Source organism: Oncorhynchus clarkii, chromosome 8 (assembly GCF_045791955.1).
Source record: "Oncorhynchus clarkii lewisi isolate Uvic-CL-2024 chromosome 8, UVic_Ocla_1.0, whole genome shotgun sequence".
In the NCBI taxonomy this organism is placed as follows: Eukaryota; Metazoa; Chordata; class Actinopteri; order Salmoniformes; family Salmonidae; genus Oncorhynchus; species Oncorhynchus clarkii.
Genome location: NC_092154.1, coordinates 34,409,168 through 34,433,382, shown reverse-complemented (window position 1 = coordinate 34,433,382; position 24,215 = coordinate 34,409,168). Strand labels below are relative to the sequence as shown.

Sequence of the window (24,215 nt, the reverse complement as noted above, 5' to 3'; positions counted from 1 at the left end):
AAGGCTGGGGCTGGAGCCAGGGGCTGGAGAACTGGCTGGAGCTAAGGCTGGGGCTTGAGCTAGGGAACTGGCTGGAGCTAAGGCTGGGGCTGGAGCTAGGGGCTGGGGAACTGGCTGGAGCTAAGGCTGGGGCTGGAGCTAGGGGCTGGGGTCAGGGCTGGAGCTAAGCTGGGTCTGAGAGCCTGCGTTGTGAGAAACATCACATTTACCAGAGACTACATAGGGATAGAGCCCCGCCCTAGATTTCTAAGCGATGTCATTTTCTCACAGAAGAGCAGCAATACAACTGCTTCACTGCATGGTTCACTTGGCTTTATAATTATCGTTATTAGATTTGAGCCGTTAAGAAAATGCATTAACTTATCATTGTTGAATTGTGCAAAATAACTTGTGGTTATGTTCATGTTGTTAATTATAAACTCATCCCCCAATGCAGGAAATGTGTTATTATTAGACTGACTGCATTGTGACTAGCTGCATTCATTGACCCTAATATATAATACATCCCTCCCAGTTATAGAGAGTAACAATCAAGTAAAAATCAAGCCAGAGAGTTCATGATCAAACATTGGCACTTCATTTAAATCAATGAAATGAATCTAAGAACGACATGCTTTAACGATCTAGGAATCATCAATGACTTTTCCGACCATGAACATTTTAGAAAATCATTAAAGTATTCATTTCTTTTGCCTGCCAAAGTTTGTTCAGCTACGGCCACTTTAGAGGTGTTAAAAAGCTTTTATATACTGTAGGTCTAACCGTGTCTGGGACTGTGTGTGTGTGTGCGTGTGCGCGCTTGCATGTTCGGGCTCGGCGATATAAACAAAAATCCATATTGCGATAATTTGCCTAACTTGATGCGATAACGATAAATAGAAGGATTCCTTTATAACATTAATGTGCACCACAGTTAGTTTAAAAAAAATTCTTCTTTAAACTACTATTTGATTGTAGCCATCAATTGTCCCATTAACAATCACCCATATTAGCAAACTTATTTCATTTCAAACATTTCTCTAGTATAGGCTACTTATCGCAATGAATGATATCAGCCAAATGCCTGCGATAAGTGATCGCTATTGTCTGTGTCGATAATTTTCATCTTATCGTCCCAGCTCTAGTGTGTGTGTGCTGGACTGGGACTGTAGCAGAGCAGCAGAGTAGAGGGGGCTTGTGTTGTGTTGTGCCAGCCAAGCCCTGTTATCCCCCAGGCCAACTGCCCATCTAATTCAATCACTAGAGAAAGGGCAACATGCCTGTCCACTGCTCCTCTGACTCTGGCTGCAGAGAAGGAGAGAAGGGGGTGGGGGAGAGAGAGAGAAAAAGAGAGAGAGAGAAAAAAGAGAGAGAGAGAGAGAGCGAGGGGAGGGAGGGAGGGAGGGAGGTTGAGAGGATGGGAAAGCGAGAACCCGCGAGAGATAGAGAGAGAGATGCTACACTAAATAGGATGATGGTGTGAACTGAACTCTTTCTTTTTAATTCACTACATAACAAAGTGAATGTTCTCTTAATTAGTGCTCCCTATGGTCTGTTTTTAGCAATGGTAGGAGATGTAAGGAGACATGGTTCAGTGTTATGTAAGGAGACAAAAATTCAGTGTTATGCTACATTAGTGTTGTCAAGATACTAGAATTTTGGCTTTGATACCGATACCAGGTTTAGTATCACAATACTTGATACCAAAACGATACTCGATACCAAAATGATAAGACGACAAAAAAATTAAGCGTATTAGCTAAAATCACAGAATAACTTTTTATTTTATTTTTTACATTGAACAATATGTAAAAATAACTGGTAGAACAACCAAATTAACAAATAGTATGTATTCTATATTCAATTTCTTTCTAAAATAAAACACTATATTAAATAACAGAATAATATCTTAAATGATCCTTATGCAAAACCCTATCTGAGACTCTCAGCAAACAAAATCATATTACAATTACATCTAAACTGTTTCAAAATTTAATTTGATACATGTCAGGGTTAATTTGTTCATCTATGGCCATAATATTGGGTCAAATGACATTCCCTAGACCTATGATTAATTATTAATCACAACTAATAGTTTAGTTCCAAAACGACATAACCAACACGTTGAAGCTCATTTCTGAAGCTTCTACACTCGGTGGACAGTTTATTAGGTACACCCATCTAGACCTCTTTTGCCTCCAGAAAAGCCCGAATTCTTCGGGGCATGGTTGCTCATTTGGTAAAAAAAATCAAGGTCAAAGGATCTAACGTGGCCAGGAAAACATTCCCCACACCGTTACACCACCAGCATGTACCATAGACACCAGGATCGCCCCAGGATGGGACCATCGAATCATGCTGCTTACGCCAAATCCTCTGCCATCAGCATGACACAACAGGAACTGGGATTCGTCAGACCAGGCAATGTTTTTCCACTCCTCAATTTTCCGGTGTTGGTGATTGGATCCCCACTGGAGCTGCTTATTCATGTGTTTAGCTGATAGGAGCCAAACCCAGTGTGGTCGTCTGCTGCAATAGCCCATTCGTGACAAGTACCTGTTCGAGTTGTGTGTTTCGAGTGCAATTCTGCGCACCACTGGTCCGCTTGTTAGCTTGTACAATTCTTGCCATTCTCCTTCCACTTCTCATCGACGAGCTGTTTTTGCCCACGGACTCGATGTGTTTTGTTTGTCGCACCATTCTCCGTAAACTTTAGACACTGCTGTGTGTGAAAAGCCCAGGAGGCCCGGCTGTTTCTAAGATAGTGGAACCAACGTGCCTGGCACCGATGATCATACCAAGCTCAAAGTCGCTTAGGTCACTCGTTTTGCCCATCCTAAGGTTCAATCGAACAGTAACTGAATGCCTTGATGCCTGTCTACCTGCTTTATATAGCAAGCCACGACCATGTGGCTCACTGTCTGTAGGAGTGATCCATTTTTGTGAACAGATGGTGTACCTAATAAACTGGACCCTGCGTGTATATTGCAATAGTCTACACACCTTATGATGGATTTTACACAGCATAATACGATTCCCAGAGTGCATTTCAACTCCCAGGGTGCAATACTCTGCCCAGGGCTGCTGGCTGGCTAGTGGCTACTGCTAGCAAGCCCAGACAAATGCGAAATAATGTAAGTATATTGCTGTCATGGCTAAGTTAGGAGTGCATTTCACATGACTTTTTGCGTTGTAATCATATTATAATGCTTACATGAATGTCATGCTGAATATATGTTCACGTCATTGTCACTCAGAAACTATTTGAATTGAGTTGCTAGTCGAATATTATTACAAAGCAAATGCCCTGTGTGAAATTGTTTTGTATGTCTGCACTGCACTGCTTTGTAACCCCTTTTGCATAGCTGTTTCAGTGGGCTTGGTCCTCATCTGCTATGTGAGCAACTTTTCCCACATTTCCCTTCTGGAGCCAGTTTTGCCAACAAGCTGCGGGCATGGAAGTATTATGCCTTCGTAAGAAGAAGCCATGCTGTCACAGCATTTTCTCTCGCTCTTTTTGCTTGCTTCACAAAAGTTGCTTTCACTGTTTCAGCTGCATGCTCAAGCACAAGTAGATTGGCTAGCTTACTACTGCCCCTTTGAGGAGATTCGGACAAAGTATTAGACAGACTCGATCCTCTCAATCCGTATATGATGTGAAACACTTTTGGCAGAAGTACCGAAAGTTAAAACAAATAATAATAATCTAGTATCGTTTCTCATGTTCTCATATGGAAAAGTAAAAGAAAGAAAAAAAATCTAATCAAATTGATTTATATTGCCCTTCTTACATCGTCTGATATATCAAAGTGCTGTACAGAAACCCAGCCTAAAACCCCAAACAGCAAGCAATGCAGGTGTAGAAGCACGGTGGCTAGGAAAAACTCCCTAGAAAGGCCAAAACCTAAGAAGAAACCTAGAGAGGAACCAGGCTATGAGTGGTGGCCAGTCCTCTTCTGACTGTGCCGGGTGGAGATTATAACAGAACATGGCCAAGATGTTCAAATGTTCATAAATGATCAAATAATAGTAATCACAGTGAACAGGTCAGGGTTCCGTGGCCGCAGGCAGAACAGTTGAAACTGGAGCAGCAGCATGGCCAGGTAGACTGGGTACAAGAAGGAGTCACCATGCCAGGTAGTCCTGAGGCATGGTCCTAGGGCTCAGGTCCCCCGAGAGAGAGAAAGAAAAAAAGAAAGAAAGAGAGAGAATTAGAGAGAGCATACTTAAATTCACACAGGACACCGGATAAGACAGGAGAAATACCAAACCAGCAACACTATTCTACATTATTATGTCAGGGGGAAGCGGAATAATTTGTGGCTTATAGGTCAAGTCTATATTATGACTGAAAGATACGTCTACCAGATGGGGAACTGTGAAACTCACTCAGCCTGAAGTGTCACCCCTTGTGCAATTGAAGAAGGCTTTTCAGGAGGTCGGTCAGGTGTGTTTGCGAGGCAAGGGTCCTGAGTCCGGGGGAAGCAGTCCTCACTATGTGAGCAGTTTAGCCTTTAGACACGCACAGACATCCCCATCGCTGTTATGGAGAGTCCATGCTCTGGTATACTGTAGGAGGAGGACTGGACTGTGGTGAGTAGTGCAGCGCGAACAGGGTCACAGAATATGGAGGAGCAATGGTGACCTGAGCACATTTAGTCTAAGCTAGTAGACTAGGGGCAACCCCAGGGCCCGCATGAATAAATCATTTCAGAATAGGAGTGCTGATCTAGGATCAGTTTAGCCTTTTAGATCATATTGAATAAGATGATATGGACAGGGGTGACCTGATTCTAGATCAACACTCCTGAACAGATAAGGGAGTCTAGGGCTTACCTGTCAGCCACTAAAAGCTGAGTCAGAGGGAGGGAGGCTGGCATTTTCACTGGCCCTGCTCCCTCTGCGTCCTCTCTCACTGACTCCCTCTTCTGGTTGATAAACAGACTGACAGTATAGTGGCAAGATGATGCTCCGGGGTGAAGTTTCCCCTAGGTAGAGATCTATGATCAGCTATCTCGTTCCCCAATCCTAGCCAGAGCACTGGCGAAAAGTAGGGAACTGTATAGGAAATAGCGTACCAAGTGGGATTCAGCCTTAGTCAATTTGTTGACACAATAATGTGGTTTCAAATCCAACCTCTCCTTGCCATCCTCCCTGCTGTTTTGGAGGATATCTGTAGTGTACAGCCTTTTGTATAATCTGTCATAATTAGCTTTTTTTTTTCTCATGATACAGTCATGGTGGCTACTTGGGAGTGGGCATCTATCTCTCTCTCTCTCTCTCTCTCTCTCTCTCTCTCTCTCTCTCTCTCTCTCTCTCTCTCTCTCTCTCTCTCTCTCTCTCTCTCTCTCTCTCTCTCTCTCTCTCTCTCTCTCTCTCTCTCTCTCTCTCTCTCTCTCTCTGTACATAAACACGGAACACTGGTCACTTTAATAATGTTTACATACAGTTTTATCCATTTCATATGTATATACTGCATTCTGGTCGAGGCCATCCTATTTAACGTCGATACATCCCGTCACACACACAGATACACTGACGTTCAAAAGTTTGGGGTCATTTAGAAATGTCCTTGTTTTTCAAAGAAAAGCACATCTTTTGTCCATTCAAATAACATCAAATTGATCAGAAATACAGTGTAGGCATGGTTAATGTTGCAAATGACTATTGTAGCTGGAAACGGCAGATTTTTTTATGGAATATCGACATAGGCTTACAGAGGCCCATTATCAGCAACCATCACTCCTGTGATCCAATGGCACGTTGTATTAGCTAATCCAAGTTTATCATTTTAAAAGGCTAATTGATCATTGTTGTAACCAAAAAAGGTGTTAAACAAATCCAAATATTTAATATTTGATATTCTTTAACGTAGCCACCCTTTGCCTTGATGACATCTTTGCAACACTCTTGGCATTCTCTCAACCAGCTTCATGCACCTGGGATGCATTTCAGTTAACAGGCTAAAAGTTAATTTGAGGAATTTCTTTATTTCTTAATGCGTTTGAGCCAATCGGTTGTGTTGTGACAAGATAGGGGTGGTATACAAAAGGTAGCCCTATTTGGTGAAAGACCAAGTCCATATTATGGCAAGAACAGCTCAAATAAGCAAAGAGAAACAACAGTCCGTCATTACTTTAAGACATGAAGGTCAGTCACAAAAACCATCAAGCACTATGATGAAACTGGCTCTCATAAGGACCTTCACAGGAAAGGAAGACCCAGAGTTACATCTGCTGCAGAGGATACGTTCGTTAGAGTTACCAGCCTCAGAAATAGCAGCCCAAATAAAAGCTTCAGAGTTCAAGCAACAGAAACATCTAAATATCAACTGTTCAGAGGAGACTGTGTGAATCAGGCCTTCATGGTCGATATGCTGCAAAAAAAACACCACTAAAGGACACCAATAACAAGAAGAGACTTGCTTGGGCCAAGAAACACGAGCAATGGACATTAGACCGGTGGAAATATGTCCTTTGGTCTGATGAGTCCAAATTTGAGATTTTAGTTCCAACTGCCATTTCTTTGTGAGACGCAGAGTAGGTGAACGGATGATCTCCACATGTGTGGTTCCCATCGTGAATTATGGAGGAGGAGGTGTGATGACATTGTCAGTGATTTATTTACAATTCAAGGCTTTACTTCAGCCACCCGACAAGGCCCTCATCCCCGTCATTCGCAGGAGAAAGAGACGGAGATATCGAGGATGAAGGTCGGGGCGCCTTGCAAGGATCCGACAGCGAGTGGGTAACCTGCCTCTACCATCAGTCCTATTAGCCAACATACAATCATTGGATAACAAAATAGACAAGCTACTATAACGAATATCCTACCAACAAGACATTAAACACTGTAATATCTTATGTTTCACCGATTCGTGGCGAAATGACAACATGGATAAAATACAGCTGGCGGGGTTTACGCTGCATCGGCAAGACAAGGGGGTGCGGTCTGCGTATATTTGTAAACAACAGCTGGTCCACAAAATCTAATATTATGGAAGTCTCTAGGTTTTGCACGGCTGAGGTAGAGTATCTCATGATAAGCTGTAAACCACACTATTTACCAAGAGTTTATCTATATTTTTCGTAGCTGTCTACAGTGCCTTGCGAAAGTATTCGTCCCCCTTGAACTTTGCGACCTTTTGCCACATTTCAGGCTTCAAACATAAAGATATAAAACTGTATTTTTTTGTGAAGAATCAACAACAAGTGGGACACAATCATGAAGTGGAACGACATTTATTGGATATTTCAAACTTTTTTAACAAATCAAAAACGGAAAAATTGGGCGTGCAAAATTATTCAGCCCCTTTACTTTCAGTGCAGCAAACTCTCTCCAGAAGTTCAGTGAGGATCTCTGAATGATCCAATGTTGACCTAAATGACTAATGATGATAAATACAATCCACCTGTGTGTAATCAAGTCTCCGTATAAATGCACCTGCACTGTGATAGTCTCAGAGGTCCGTTAAAAGCGCAGAGAGCATCATGAAGAACAAGGAACACACCAGGCAGGTCCGAGATACTGTTGTGAAGAAGTTTAAAGCCGGATTTGGATACAAAAAGATTTCCCAAGCTTTAAACATCCCAAGGAGCACTGTGCAAGCGATAATATTGAAATGGAAGGAGTATCAGACCACTGCAAATCTACCAAGACCTGGCCGTCCCTCTAAACTTTCAGCTCATACAAGGAGAAGACTGATCAGAGATGCAGCCAAGAGGCCCATGATCACTCTGGATGAACTGCAGAGATCTACAGCTAAGGTGGGAGACTCTGTCCATAGGACAACAATCAGTCGTATATTGCACAAATCTGGCCTTTATGGAAGAGTGGCAAGAAGAAAGCAATTTCTTAAAGATATCCATAAAAAGTGTCGTTTAAAGTTTGCCACAAGCCACCTGGGAGACACACCAAACATGTGGAAGAAGGTGCTCTGGTCAGATGAAACCAAAATGGAACTTTTTGGCAACAATGCAAAACGTTATGTTTGGCGTAAAAGCAACACAGCTGAACACACCATCCCCACTGTCAAACATGGTGGTGGCAGCATCATGGTTTGGGCCTGCTTTTCTTCAGCAGGGACAGGCAAGATGGTTAAAATTGATGGGAAGATGGATGGAGCCAAATACAGGACCATTCTGGAAGAACCTGATGGAGTCTGCAAAAGACCTGAGACTGGGACGGAGATTTGTCTTCCAACAAGACAATGATCCAAAACATAAAGCAAAATCTACAATGGAATGGTTCAAAAATAAACATATCCAGGTGTTAGAATGGCCAAGTCAAAGTCCAGACCTGAATCCAATCGAGAATCTGTGGAAAGAACTGAAAACTGCTGTTCACAAATGCTCTCCTTCCAACCTCACTGAGCTCGAGCTGTTTTGCAAGGAGGAATGGGAAAAAATTTCAGTCTCTCGATGTGCAAAACTGATAGAGACATACCCCAAGCGACTTACAGCTGTAATCGCAGCAAAAGGTGGCGCTACAAAGTATTAACTTAAGGGGGCTGAATAATTTTGCACGCCCAATTTTTCAGTTTTTGATTTGTTAAAAAAGTTTGAAATATCCAATAAATGTCGTTCCACTTCATGATTGTGTCCCACTTGTTGTTGATTGTTCACAAAAAAAGACAGTTTTATATCTTTATGTTTGAAGCCTGAAATGTGGCAAAAGGTCGCAAAGTTCAAGGGGGCCGAATACTTTCGCAAGGCACTGTATTTACCACCAAAAACCGATGCTGGCACTAAGTCTGCACTCAATGAGCTGTATACGGCCATAAGCAAACAGGAAACCGCTCATCCAGAGACAGCGCTCCAAGTGGCCGGAGACTTTAATGCAGGGAAACTTAAATCCGTTTTACCTAATTTCTACAGCATGTTAAATGTGCAACCAGAGGGATAAAAACTATGGACCGCCTTTACTCCACACACAGAGATGCATACAAAGCTCTCCCTCGCCCTCCATTTGGCAAATTTGACCATAATTCTATCCTCCAGATTCCTGCTTACAAGCTAAAACTAAAGCAGGAAGCACCAGTGACTCGGTCAATAAAGAAGTGGTCAGAGGATGCAGATGCTAAGCTACTGGTCTGTTTTGTTAGCACAGACTGGAATATGTTCCGGGATTCTTCCGATGGCATTGAGGAGTACACCACATTAGTCACTGGCTTCATCAATAAGTGCATCGATGACATCGTCCCCACAGTGACCATACTTACATACCCCAACCAGAAGCCATGGATTACAGGCAACATCTGCACTGAGCTAACGGGTAGAGCTGCCATTATCAAGGAGCAGGACACTAACCCGGACGCTTATAAGAAATCCCGCTATGCCATCAGACGAACCATCAAACAGGAAAAGCGTCAGTACAGGGCTAAGATTCAATTGTACTACACCGGCTCCAACGCAATTCGGATGTGGTAGGACTTGCAAACTATAACAGACTACAATGGGAAGCATAGCCGCAAACTGCCCAGTGACACAATCCTACCAGACAAGCTAAATTACTTATATGTTTGCTTCGAGGCAAGCAACACTGAAGCACGCATGTGAGCATCAGCTGTTCCGGACAACTGTGTGATCACGCTCTCCATAGCCAATGTTAGTAAGACTTTTAAACAGGTCAACATTCACAAGGCCGCGGGACCAGATGGATTAGCAGGACGTGTACTCCGAGCATGCGCTGACCAACTGGAAAGTGCATTCACTGACATTTTCAACCTGTCCCTGTCTGAGTCTGTAATACCAACATGTTTCAAGCAGACCACCATAGTCCCTGTGCCCAAGAACACCAAGGCAACCTGCCTAAACGACTATCGAACAGTAGCACTCACATCTGTAGCCATGAAGTGCTTTGAAAGGCTGGTCATGGCTCACATCAACACCTGTATCCCAGAAACCCTAGACCCACTCCAATTTGCATACCACCCCAACAGATCCACATATGATGCCATCTCTATTGCACTCCACACTGCCCTTTCCCACCTGGACAAAAGGAATAGCTACGTGGAAATGCTATTCACTTCCTGACGGGCCACCCCCAGGTGGTAAAGGTAGGTAACAACACATCTGCTACGCTGATCCTCAACATTGGGGCCCCTCAGGGTTGCGTGCTCAGTCCCCTTGTGTACTCCCTGTTCACCCATGACTGAATGGCCATCATTAAGTTTGCCCGATGACACAACATTGGTAGGCTTGATCACCGACAACGACAAGACAGCCTATAGGGAGGAGGTTAGAGTCCTGGCCGTGTGGTGCCAGGACAACAACCACTCGCTCAACATGATCAAGACAAAGGAGATGATTGTAGACTACAGGAAAAGGAAGACCGAGCACGCCCCAATTCTCATCGACGGGGCTGTAGTGGAGCAGGTTGAGAGCTTCAAGTTCCTTGGTGTCCACATCTCCAACAAACTATCATGGTCCAAACACACCAAGACAGTCGTGAAGAGGGCACGGCAAAGCCTATTCCCCCTCAGGAGACTGAAACGATTTGGCATGGGTCCTCATATCCTCAAAATGTTCTACAGCTGCACCATTGGAAAGCATCCCGATTGGTTGCATCACTGCCTGGTATGGCAACTGTTCGGCCTCCGCCCGCAAGACACTACAGAGGGTAATCCGTACGGCCCAGTACAAACTTCCTGCCATTCAGGTCGTCTATACTAGGCGGTGTCAGAGGAAGGACCAAAACATTGTCAAAGACTCCAGCCACCCTAGTTCTAGACTCCCCCCTCTTCTACCGCACGGCAAGTGATACCGTAGCACCAAGTCTAGGTCCTAAAGGCTTCTTAACAGCTTCTACCCCCAAGCCATAAGACTGCTGAACTAATCAAATGAGCTAATCAAATGGCTACTCAGACTATTTGCATTGTAAATAAGAATTTGTTCTTAACTGGCTTGCCTATTTTTTATTTTTTTACTCTATCTACATGTACAGATTACCCCAATTACCTCGACTAACCGGTGCCCCCACACATTGACTCTGTACCGGTACCCCCTGTATATAGCCTCACTACTGCTATTTTACTGCTGCTCTTTAACTATTTGTTATTTTTATAGGTATTTTTATTATAATTGCATTGTTGGTTAAGGGCTTGTAAGTAAGCATTTCATTGTAAGGGCTACATCTGTTGTATTGTGACAAATAAAATGTGATTTCGATTTGATCGGTGATAGGCCTGAAGCATTGTATCTGCTTTAGTTTTTGAGATGATCAGTCCCTGGCGAGAGAGGAGCTGTTTTTTTACATATTGTGTATTCATTTATTCTGAACACAAGGCTTTGTTTCATGACAATCTCCACTTGCATACTCTTCCCTGTAGTCTCAATGTGAGGATTTTATTTGACAGTTACTGATCAATAAATTATCAATAAACCCCTGCAGAATTCCCAGTTTGCAGACTGGCTACCCCTGAACAGACAGCAGATTACTGGACGGGCAACCCGGAACAGCCACAAACTGAAAACTCCCATGACACGCACAGGCTGCTATCAGAACTACCCTATTACATACTTCACTAAACTGATCAATGCACACACCATATAGCCCAGGGGACTTAGAAAGGCCTTCCTAAGAACTCTAAAGACGGAGTTTCTAAAGCGGTCACCCAAACCTTGCTGTGGTATTGTTGGCTTGTATATATTGCATATTTTAACATGTATTATATTAAGTGTTTTGCTAGTTTACGATTTTACTATTTGATAATTATATACTGTATGATTGATGTTATGATTGTAAAAAGGTGTACAATTCAGTCTATGACTGCGAGAAACCAATAAATTCCTACTAATACTAATAAGTGATGTTGAAATGCAGGTAACAGCTACATTCATTTAGCTAGCCCATACAATGCATTCGGAAAGTATTCAGAACCCTTGACTTTTTCCACATTTTGTTACGTTACAGACTCATTCTAAAATTGATTCAATCGTTTTACCTCAATCTACACACAATACCCCATAATGACAAAGCAAAACAGGTTTTTAGACATTGAAATATTACATGTACATAAGTATTCAGACCCTTTACTCAGTACTTTGTTGAAGCACCTTTGGCAGCGATTACAGCCTCGGGTCTTATTGGGTATGATGCTACAAGCTTGGCACACCTGTATTTGGGGAGTTTCTCCCATTCTTCTCTGCAGATCCTCTTAAGCTCTGTCAGGTTGGATGGGGAGCGTCGCTGCACAGCTATTTTCAGGTCGATCGGGTTCAAGTCCGGGTTCTGGCTGCGCCACTCAAGGATATTCAGAGACTTGTCCCAAAGCGACTCCTGCGTTCTCTTGGCTGTGTGCTTAGGGTCGTTGTACTGTTGGAAGGTGAACCTTCATCTTTTCCCTCGATCCTGACTAGTCTCCCAGCCCGTTTCTGAAAAACATCCCCAAAGCATGATGCTGCCAGCACCATGCTTCACCGTAGGGATGGTGCCAGGTTTCCTCCAGACGTGACTCTTGGCATACAGACCAGAGGGTCTTGTTTCTCATGATTTGAGTCCTTTAGGTGCCTTTTGGCAAACTCCAAGCGAGTTGTCATGTGCCTTTTGCTGAGGAGTGGCTTCCATCTGGATTATCCACCATAAAGGCCTGATTGGTGGAGTGCTGCAAAGATGGTTGTCCTTCTGGAAGGTTCTCCCATTTCCACAGAGGAACTCTTTAGCTCTGTCAGAGTGACCATCGGGTTCTTTGTCAGCTCCTGGACCAGGGCCCTTCTTAGTGGAGTCTTAGTGGTTCCAAATTTCTTCCATTTAAGTTTGTTGGAGGCCACTTTGTTCTTGAGGACCTTCAATGCTGCAGAAATGTTTTGGTACCCTTCCCCATATTTGTGTCTCGGAGCTCCACGGATTTCCATGATCAATGGAAACAGGATGCACCTGACCTCAACTTAGAGTCTCATAGCAAAGGGTCTGAATACTTATGTCAATAAGGTATTTCTGTTTTTTATTTTTAACAAATTCGCAACATTTTCTAAAAACCTGTTTTCACTTTGTCGTTATGAGATATTGTGTGTAGATTGATGAGGGAAAAAAATATAATTTAATCCATTTGAGAGTAAGGCTGTAACGTAACAAAATGTGGAGAAAGTCAAGGGATCTGAATACTTTCCTAGGGCACTGTATATCACTGACCCATTCATGCAGCTTTAGAAGGCTCTGCCTCTCCATGTCTCCATGTGACACACTGTCAATGGAAAATGTTGTGTATGACAGAGACAGAGAGTCGCCATGGTACCCATCCAGCCCAGGCATTATTGGCCATTAGGGCAGAGACTGGAAAGAGGGCAGGTCATCCATTTGGGCAGCCCAACCTAGGTGTGCATCCCAAATTGTACCCTATTCCCTATATAGTGCATCACTTTCGATCAGGGCTTATACGCAGTCCAGCCCTGTCCTGTCGGTTGTCAAAATACACTGACGATTGTGGGACAGGGTGCCAGCCAGTGTTGAGTCATCATAGGAGCCTGTACAGAAGCAAGTAAGAAGTCTCCATAAATGTTAGTTTGTTGTTACAGTGTTGTTGTTACAGTATATATCTAGTAATGGTTGTGGCAGAATGATCCTCTTCCACTTAAGATGCCACTAAAATAGCATTTGGAAAAGATCATAACTGTTTCATATTTTGTAGGCAACAGCAAAAGCTTTTACTCTGAGAATGTTCTCTTCTTATCGTGGTTATGAGACAGTGTGTGTGTCAGAGAGTAGGGTGATATGCCTCAGGCAGGGCTGTTGTCATTCTGCTTGCATAAGCCTTGTTGCATCCAGAGCCTGATCATGGCCACTGCTGTTATGATAATGTGAAATGGCCTCCGTTGGGAGTGTGACTGCATAGCTAATGTGGCCACGGCGGTCACTGCATCTCTCTCTCCACTTCTCTCTCTTTTTACCGCTTCCTCTAACACCCTCCCTCTTTTATATACAACTCCTCTCCCTCCCTCCCTACCGCCCTCCCTCTTTCCCCATCCCTCTCTCTCTCCCACTCTCTTTCAGATAGGGCGAGGACAGAGCAGAAAAGAGTGGAGGTGACAGCTTGTACTCTGATTATGAAGGCTTTTATGTTCCACTTAGTGCTGTGTGATTTGGGTTGTGTCTGGAGGGCTCTTGGCTAAGCTTGGAGCATCGGTCATCGCTGCTCTGTTCCTCTCTCTACCCGACAGACATCAACGTTTATTAGGCCAGCTGTGGCTGCCTGGGCCTATATACACACGCACACACACACACACACACACACACACACACACACACACACTCAAAAGCCTCCCTGCTAGGATGCGGCTGCTGCCTGGTGGGGCAGCTTCTGGACCTCATAAACGGAATTACAGTGAGCTCCAAAAGTATTGGGACACTGAACGTGTTTTTGTTGTTTTGGCTCTGTACTTTAGCTATTTGGATTTGAAATGATACAATGACTATAAGGTGGAAGTGCAGACTGTCAGCTTGAATTATTTGAGGGTTTTTTCATCCAGAAATGGCTGGTAAATAATGTATTGTGTCATTTTGGAGTCACTTTTATTGTAAATAAGAATAGGATAAGTTGGATGCTACCATGACTACAGATAATGATGAGTGAGAAAGTTACAGATGCACAAATACCCCCAAAATGCTAAGCTCCCCTGTTATTGTAATGGTGAGAGGTTAGCATGTCCATTGCTCATTCAACAGCCAAGCCAACTCAAAAGTAATAGACCGGTTGCCAAGACATTATGGGGAGGCTGCAGTATTGCTGTCAGATAGGAGCGTCTCATTATATATAGCCTGTATAATCTCTGAGCCTCTTCCAAGACAGGAGATAGAAACACAATCATCTTTTGACAAAATGTTGTCTTTTGCATAATGTGGGCTGGCTGTAGCATTTACTTTAAAATGGTTTTAATAGACAATTAATTATGCACAATGCGCAACCAGTGTTTGGCACACGCTATAGGCAGCATAGGGCTTGTCCCCGACTAATAAAAAAAAAACTTGGTCGACCGAAAGTTGTCTGTTCTTTTAACCAATTGATTGTTCAAATTTTTTTTACCTGCATTTTTCCATATACAGACACGCCCAATGTGTTTCAATAAAAGCAACTGTGCATTGAGCTTGTCTGACGCTTAAAGTTTTCTGTTTGATGAAATAAGACAAATGCCTGAAGATGGCGACAGAGATCGAAATAACCAAAAGAAGAAAAAAAAAGTAACCTGATCCAACTATTCTCCTCACGCCCCTGCTGGCTTTCGCAGATTCTGCCATTATTCTCCTGAAGTTGACGGTAATATGCCACATTAGGAGTGAAGGAGTCGGCAACCATTCCCATGTGGAATGCCAATTTATCTTACCATCTCTACTGATCTGCGTGCCAGTTATGGTTTTCATATGCACACTCTCGTGAAACATTTTCATTTCATTTATAATAACGTCATCATATCTCAAAATCATTATCATGTGGTTAATCAAAATTCCATCCAAATCTAAATGAAAATGATACTAACATAAAAACTTTTCTAACTTCTATTGTCATTGCCAACTATGTAAAAATATTGCAGCCTACAAGTAGAAAATATCCTGATAAAAATAAATCTTATAAATCACATTGGCTACACCAGTGATGGAAAAAGTACCCAATTGTCATACTTGATAAAGTAAGGTATCTTAATAGAAAATTACTCAAGTAAAAGTGAAAGTCACCCAGTAAAATACTACTTGAGTAAAAGTCTAAAAGTATTTGGTTTTAAATGTACTTAAGTATCAAAAGTATCTTAAGTAAATGTAAATGCTAAAATGTACTTAAGTATCAAGAGTATAAAAATAACAAATATTGAAAAACAGCTGTTGGCTATGAGCTTTGATGCATACACTAAAATCAGTTAATTTTGCAGGTCTTCATGGAAGGAAACATCACATTTCAAGTATAAATGATTTCAAATTCCTTAAGCAAAGCAGATGGTCACATTTTCTTGTTTTTTATTTATTTACAGATAGCCAGGGGCAAGCTCCAACTCAGACATAATTTGCAAGCGAAGCATGTGTTTGTAAGTCCCCCAGATCAGAGGCAATAGGGATAACCAGGGATGACTAAGTGTGTGAATTAGACCATTTTCCTGTCCTGCTAAGCACTCAACATGTAACGAGTACTTTTGGGTGTCAGTGAAAATGAACGGAGTAAAGTACATCATTTTCTTTAGGAATGTAGTGAAGTAAAAGTGAAAGTAGTCAAAAATATTAATAGTAAAGTACAGATACCCCCAAAAAACGACTTAAGTAGTACTTTAAAGTATTTTTACTTAAGTACTTTACACCACTGGGCCACGGCTGAGTACTGGCACCTCAAAATGTCACAGTGCTTAAGCTCCTGTTCTTCTTATAGAATATTAGCTCAAAAGTATTATGGAGCTCATGCACCTAAATATAAACACGACCAGCACCCAAAATGAGTACTGGAACCTATTTCAGTCCAAGTCATGCACTGATAAGAAGTAATCAGGTAGGCCTATTTTACGACGTTTCCACTGGATCAGAGCATGACATTTTTCCCTTTCATGCTGAGTGGTTATCGAAAGGGAGAGGAGCTAAAACGATTTTTCAAATACATTGAGGATCTATTGTTATTCTCAATGGATGTAAAAACAGACTTCTTTTGATTGCTGTTTGAGGTGAAGAAAACACGACTTTGAGAATCTCCACAGGTCATTCATTAGTGGTGGTGCGTTAAGCCAATCAGAAATACTATCAGATCTCCAGATGGGCACATTTATATGTTGTAACGGTTTTCTTCCGTTGAAGGAGAGGAGGACCAAAATGCAGCGTGGTTAGTATTCAACATGTTTAATAAGGACAATAAACGTGAACACTACAAAATACAAAACAACAAATGTGGAAATCCGAAACAGTCCTATCTGGTGCATAGACACAAAGACAGAAGACAACCACCCACAAAACCCAACACAAAACAAGCTACCTAAATATGGTTCCCAATCAGAGACAATGACTAACACCTGCCTCTGATTGAGAACCATATCAGGCCAAACATAGAAATTGACAAACTAGACATACAACATAGAATGCCCACTCAGCTCACGTCTTGACCAACACTAAAACAAAGAAAACACAAAAGAACTATGGTCAAAACGTGACAGTACCCCCCCCCCCCCCCCCCCCCCCCCCCCAAGGTGCGGACTCCGGCCGCAAAACCTGAACCTATAGGGGAGGGTCTGGGTGGGCATCTGTCCGCGGTGGCGGCTCTGGCGCAGGACGTGGACCCCACTCCACCAAATCAAACGCAATCAAACGCAAACAATTCACAGAATGAAGTTATGAAGTTATGAAACAATGAATGTGCTCAAATTGGCAGGAGAGAGCACATTCTGGAGAGAGAAGTGCACTGGGCATCTGGGTGCATCACCAATCCGACTTCTGCATTGGCCATGCAGCATTGTGATACAGATTTAGCAGACGTCAGGGTTTTCATAATTATTGCACATCATGAAGCAGTGCTGAGCTGTTATCAAGGTGGTGAAGTTTGTGTTTTCTACAGCCCAACCTACCGTTAACCAATCATGTCAATGCGGAGCAAAACAGAGCCCTCAGAACTGTTACAAAATTGGGAGGCGCATGGCGATGCGGTGCGGAGTTCGTTTTGGCCTCTGTACGCCTCTGGAGGCTCCGCAATTGTATCACACCCTGCACATGGAGCCTCCGACCACACTTTCGGATCAAGCATAAATATACTTTTAGTCCAGGCCTCCAGAATGGATTACTTGACAGAGATGGGTGCAAATATGTATTTGTTACTGCTCGACTAAAACAATCTTGGTGGAACAACAACCTCACGACCAAACAATCGACCAGGCAACTAAATTGGGGTCAGCCCTAAGGCAGTATGCATTTTGTGTTTGAAAAAGTAATTACAAAAGATTTTAAAAATTCTGCCCACACCTCTACAGAAATGTGATCCAAACACATTCGTTTGGAAATGGACATGGTCTAGTTCCAACATTTCCAAATCATAGACCAAATGAGGGCATTTTTGTTACCATAAAAGGTGAGTGGAGGGCGTGTTCCAGTGTTTGCTGTAGCACTCATTCATGAGCACACAAATACAGTTGAAGTCAGACATTTACATACACTTAGGTTGGAGACATTAAAACTAGTTTTTCAACCACTCTTGTTAACAAACTATAGTTTTGGCAAGTCGGTTAGGACATCTACTTTGTGCATGACACAAGTAATTTCTGCAACAATTGTTTACAGACAGATTATTTCACTTATAATTCACTGTATCACAATTTCTGTGCGTCAGAAGTTTACATGCACCAAGTTGACTGTGCCTTTAAACAGCTCGGACAATTCCAGAAAATGTCATGGCTTTAGAAGCTTCTGATTGGCTAATTGACAACATTTGAGTCAATTGGAGGTGTACCTGTGGATGTATTTCAAGGCCTACCTTCAAACTCAGTGCCTCTTTGCTTGACATCATGGGAAAATCAAAAGAAATCAGTCAAGACCTCAGAAAACAATTGTAGACCTCCACAAGTCTGGTTCATCCTTGGGAGCAATTTCCAAATGCCTGAAGGTACCACGTTCATCTGTACCAACAATAGTACGCAAGTATTAACACCATGGGACCACACAGCCGTCATACCACTCAGGAAGGAGACACGTTCTGTCTCCTAGAGATGAAAGTACTTTGGTGTGAAAAGTGTAAATCAATCCCAGAACAACAGCAAAGGACCTTGTGAAGATGAAGAGGAAGCAGAAAGGTCGCTCAGCAAGGAAGAAGCCACCGCTCAAAAACCGCCAGAAAAAAGCCAGATTACGGTTTGCAACTACACATGGGGACAAAGATTGTACTTTTTGGAGAAATATCCTCTGGTCTGATGAAACAAAAATAGAACTGTTTGGCCATAATGACCATCGTTATGTTTGGAGGAAAATAGGGGACGCTTGCAAACCGAAGAACATCATCCCAACCGTGAAGCACGGGGGTGGCAGCATCATGTTGTGGGGGTGCTTTGCTGTAGGAGGGACTGGTGCACTTCATAAAATAGATGGCATTATGAGGCAGGAAAATTATGTGGATATATTGAAGCAACATCTCAAGACATCAAGCTTGGTCGCAAATGGGTCTTCCAAATGGACAATGACCCCAGGCATACTTCCAAAGTTGTGGCAAAATGGCTTAAGGACTACAAATTGGAGTGGCCATCACAAAGCCCTGACTGCAATCCCATAGAAAATTTGTGGACAAGACTGAAAAAGCGTATGTGCGCAAGGAGGCCTACAAACCTGACTCAGTTACACTAACTCTGTCAGGCGGAATGGGCCTAAATTTACCCTACTTATTGTGGGAAGTTATACAATTTAAAGGCAATGCTACCAAATACTAATTGAGTGTATGTGAACTTCTTGTCCCACTGGGAATGTGATGAAAGAAATAAAATCTAAAATAAATCATTCTCTCTACTATTATTGTGACATTTTCACATTCTTAAAATAAAGTGGTGATCCTAACTGACCTAAGACAGGGAATGTTTACTAGGATTAAATGTCAGGAATTGTGAAAAAATGACTTCAAATGTATAATATCACTCTGATTTATCAAGGAACTGATACATCAAGCTCAAAGAGTTTCACAGTCAGTCCTATCATCCTGGCCTCCTATCATCCTCTTTAGTGCTTTTACATAACTAAGTGTTTCATAACCTAACAGATTCGCACAGAGGAACAAGCTGAGGAAGAACAGCAGCAGACTCTCTCTCTTCCACCTCTCCCCCCCCCCCTCTCTTTCTTCTCACCCTTCTCTCTCTCCCCACCCCACCCCTCTCTCTCTCCCCACCCCTCTCTCACTCTCCCCACCCCCCTCTCTCTCCCCACCCCTCTCTCACTCTCCCCACCCCTCTCTCACTCTCCCCACCCCTCTCTCTCTCCCCACCCCCTCTCTCACTCTCCCCACCCCTCTCTCACTCTCCCCACCCCCTCTCTCACTCTCCCCACCCCTCTCTCACTCTCCCCACCCTCTCTCACTCTCCCCACCCCCTCTCTCCCCACCCCTTTCTCACTCTCCCCACCCCTCTCTCACTCTCCCCACCCCTTCTCACTCTCCCCACCCCCTCTCACTCTCCCCACCCCCTCTCTCCCCACCCCTCTCTCACTCTCCCCACCCCTCTCTCACTCTCCCCACCCCTTCTCACTCTCCCCACCCCTCTCACTCTCCCCACCCCTCTCACTCTCCCCACCCTCTCTCACTCTCCCCACCCCTCTCTCACTCTCCCCACCCCTCTCTCACTCTCCCCACCCCCTCTCACTCTCCCCACCCCTCTCTCACTCTCCCCACCCCTCTCTCACTCTCTCACTCTCCCCACCCCTCTCTCACTCTCCCCACCCTCTCTCACTCTCCCCACCCCTCTCTCCCCACCCCTCTCTCACTCTCCCCACCCCCCTCTCACTCTCCCCACCCCCTCTCACTCTCCCCACCCCTCTCTCACTCTCCCCACCCCTCTCTCCCCACCCCTCTCTCACTCTCCCCACCCCTTCTCACTCTCCCCACCCCTCTCTCACTCTCACCACCCCTCTCTCACTCTCCCCACCCCTCTCTCACTCTCCCCAGCCCCTCTCACTCTCCCCACCCTCTCTCACTCTCCCCACCCTCTCTCACTCTCCCCACCCTCTCTCACTCTCCCCACCCCCTCTCACTCTCCCCACCCTCTCTCACTCTCCCCACCCCCTCTCACTCTCCCCACCCCTCTCCCCACCCCTCTCTCACTCTCCCCACCCCCTCTCACTCTCCCCACCCCTCTCTCACTCTCCCCACCCCCTCTCACTCTCCCCACCCTCTCTCACTCTCCTCTCTCACTCTCCCCACCCCCTTTCACTCTCCCGACCCCTCTCTCCCCACCCCTCTCTCATTCTCCCCACCCCCTCTCACTCTCCCCACCCCCTCTCACTCTCCCCACCCCTCTCTCACTCTCCCCACCCCTCTCTCACTCTCCCCACACCCTCTCTCTCTCCCCACCCCTCTCCACTTCTGCAGGACTTTTACTTTGGTTTGTTTCTTTCTTCCCGTCTCTCCAGTCCCTCCTGACTGAGCAGGAACAGCCAGACAGTGCCAAGCCATATGGAACAGCAGGGCCAGCCCTGTGAGGGAGTCAATTTGCATTTGTGCATGCTGTATCACAGTGTGCCTTACATCCTGGCAGGGTTACACAGGCCTGGCCCAAGGCTCTGGTACACCCACAACACCCAGAGAACACCCAGGCTCTCTGGGAACTGAAAGGCTGACCCCACAACTGCTCACGGCTCGCTCGCTCTGTCTATCTCTGTCTCTCCCTCTTCTCTCGCTATCATTCTCTGTCTATCTCTGTCTCTCCCTCTTCTCTCGCTATCTCTGTCTCTCCCTCTTCTCTCGCTATCATTCTCTGTCTATCTCTGTCTCTCCCTCTTCTCTCACTTTCATTCTCTCGCTATCTCGGTCTCTCGCTTTCATTCTCTCGTTATCTCTCTGTTTCTCCCTCTTCTCTCACTTTCATTCTCTCGCTATCTCTGTCTCTCCCTCTTCTCTCACTTTCATTCTCTCGCTATCTCTCTGTTTCTCACTGAGTACGACTGCATTCACGGTAATAATTCGATATTAAACTGATTATGGCTCTAGGCCGAGTATGACATTAGTCATCTTAACACTTTATTCTGGTTATCTTCGTCAGCATAAGGTCTTAACTGAAGCATGCATAAGTATGTATCTTGGAAATAGTTTTCACATACAGACTTTACAGACTTTCAGGATGTCTAAACCCAGAATCAAATAGGCTTCCCAAAAATAACATGGTCGCTGTGATATAGAACGTTTATTTTGAATGATGATTTTCTGCATTTACTAAAGTCCCATCAGGAAGCCTGATTTCGGGTGTATCAATTTAAACAGATAAGGGGAATAGTTATTCTTGCAAAGCATGTAAAAGTTCAATCAAACAACTATATTAAATCGGACTATTTACAATAATAGTATTATTGTGTGCATGTAACTGTACTCACTCTGTGTCATTTTCTCTCTTTCTCTCTATCCCTCCATCTCTCTTTCTCCCTCATTCTGTCTCTCTTTCTCTTCGTCCCCCTTCTCGCCACCTCCCTCTCTCTACCCCTCTATCTTCCTCTCTCTCCCTCTCCCTCCATCTTCCGCTTCCCTCTCTCTTTCCTTTAACTTTTAACTGCAGTCTGATCAGTTTGCCACTGCGGCAGATTTTTTTATGGGAGGACATTTCTGCAGATGGACAGTTTGCAGAATTCACTCCCCAGGACTATTGCCTTCTGCTAGCTGCCATTAGAATTCATAGCCTTGCCCTGTGCTCTGGGCCCTGTGCCCTGTGCTCTGGGCTCTGTGCTGTCCAGATTTCAAACAGGGTGTGGGTTCTGGAAGTGTCATTATGCAAAGACAGGCAGCGAGTGTTAGATAACTTTCATTTGAAGGGTACCTTCATAAGAACTTCATGCATTTCATACATTCATTATGTTCAAAGGAGTGAGTGTTTTTGTTGTTTTTAGTGTGAGAAACAGCTACAGGACAAAACCAGGGCAACACTTTGAAAACTATTTGGATCTGTAGGGATTTCTTTGGCAGTGGCACATCCCATTGTCAGGCATGTGTTTTGAGAGCGGAGCAGAGCTCATATTCTCCAACACCTCTACTCCTGCTATCAGAGAGGGCAAGTGGAAGGTCTGCTCTAATGAATTGGCCTTTTCCCCCTGGAGAACCCAACTGAACCACAGCAACAGAAACCCATCATATCTTACATGGTGTTTCTTTACAGCCCATTAGCCTCTACCCTGTCCGCCTGTGTGTATTGTCCACGGAGGCACTGTCTGAACCACAGTAGGTCCAGGAATAGGAAAATGGATGTGTCAAAATTTTTCCCAATTTTTAAAAATGTTTTACAGAAATCCCAGTTTGAATATTCCCAGAATCAGTGTGGGATAAGCAGGAAAGGACATTTTAAGGACATCATCCTCCTTAAAAACATGACAAATATTTATGATTTGTTAATGCTGTCTTTGTGATGTGATTATGAATGTAATTGGACTATAGTGGAAGTAGCAGTGGAAGATTTAGGTAGAATTCTAAATGATACTATCAAGCTTTTCGGGTTTGCACTCAACAGTGTATTGTTCATCACTGGGTGCATGTGTTGCAGCTGTGAGTTTTGGGGGAGGAACACTGAAGGGTCCACCCTAATGGGGAACAGGGTGCAATGAAAAGTGCACTACTTTTGACCAGACCTAGTGGGGAGCCATTTGAGCTGCAGACAACATAGCTTCTAAAGTAGGCAGGCACTGTTAAAGTCAGTGGCTGGACAAGTCTGCACTCTGAGAGCTTAATCATGTCGAAGCGCCACAATGTTTCCATCTCGTGAACAGAGGGAGCGTTCTGCTCTCTCCTCTCCCTCGTTCACTATCCACTTCTCTCGCTCCTTTCCTCCTTTTTTTCTATGCATCTCTCCTCTCCATCTCCCTCTCCCAGACTGACTATAAAGCTTAGGTCCGCATTGCATCCCACTGCGGGTTCTCAACAATATGCTGTGGTGTCATACACGCTGAGTGTCAGACTTACCCAGAGTCCCATGCATGCATACACACACACACACACACGGACATACACACACACTGCTTAGTAGAATGGCAATCAGGCACATCATGTACTGTACAGTACTGTATGTGCCATGAACTAATATCAAAGGTGGTATCGTCTTGAATGATTGATGAACCTGCTTGTGAGGCTGGGGTTCCCCTTCTAACTAATACAAATGGGATCTCTTCTGTTCTTTTTCTCTCGCTTTCAGTTTTTCCCCTACGGAGATGCTTCAAAGTTTGCCCAGCATGCATTCAGGACCTTTGATAAGAACGGGGACGGCACCATCGATTTCAGAGAGTTCATCTGTGCCCTGTCTATCACGTCTCGAGGCAGCTTCGAACAGAAACTCAACTGGGCCTTCAACATGTACGACCTGGATGGAGATGGCAAGATCACACGAGTGGAGATGCTGGAGATCATTGAGGTAGAGTTCAGCCCGTACAGATTAAGCTTGAATCATATTCTGTGTCCCAAATGGCATCTTATTCACTACGTAGTACACCACTTTTAATCGGGGCCCATAGGGCTCTGGTCAAAAGTAGTTCACTCTATAGGGAATATGGTACCGTTTGGGATGCAACCAAATCTCTATGGTTCAGCTATTCATGTCATATGAGTTTAAGGTGTTGAAATATTAGTC

General features: G+C 44.1%; 1 protein-coding gene across 1 annotated transcript in view; it reads left to right on the top strand.

The window, feature by feature from the left end:
• LOC139415315 (visinin-like 1a) overlaps positions 1-24,215 on the top strand; it is a 56,208-nt gene that overhangs the window by 30,362 nt on the left and 1,631 nt on the right. The window contains exon 3 of the mRNA XM_071163354.1: positions 23,784-23,999. Within this exon, the coding sequence (XP_071019455.1) occupies positions 23,784-23,999 (216 nt within the window). The remainder of the gene's footprint in view (positions 1-23,783; positions 24,000-24,215) is intronic.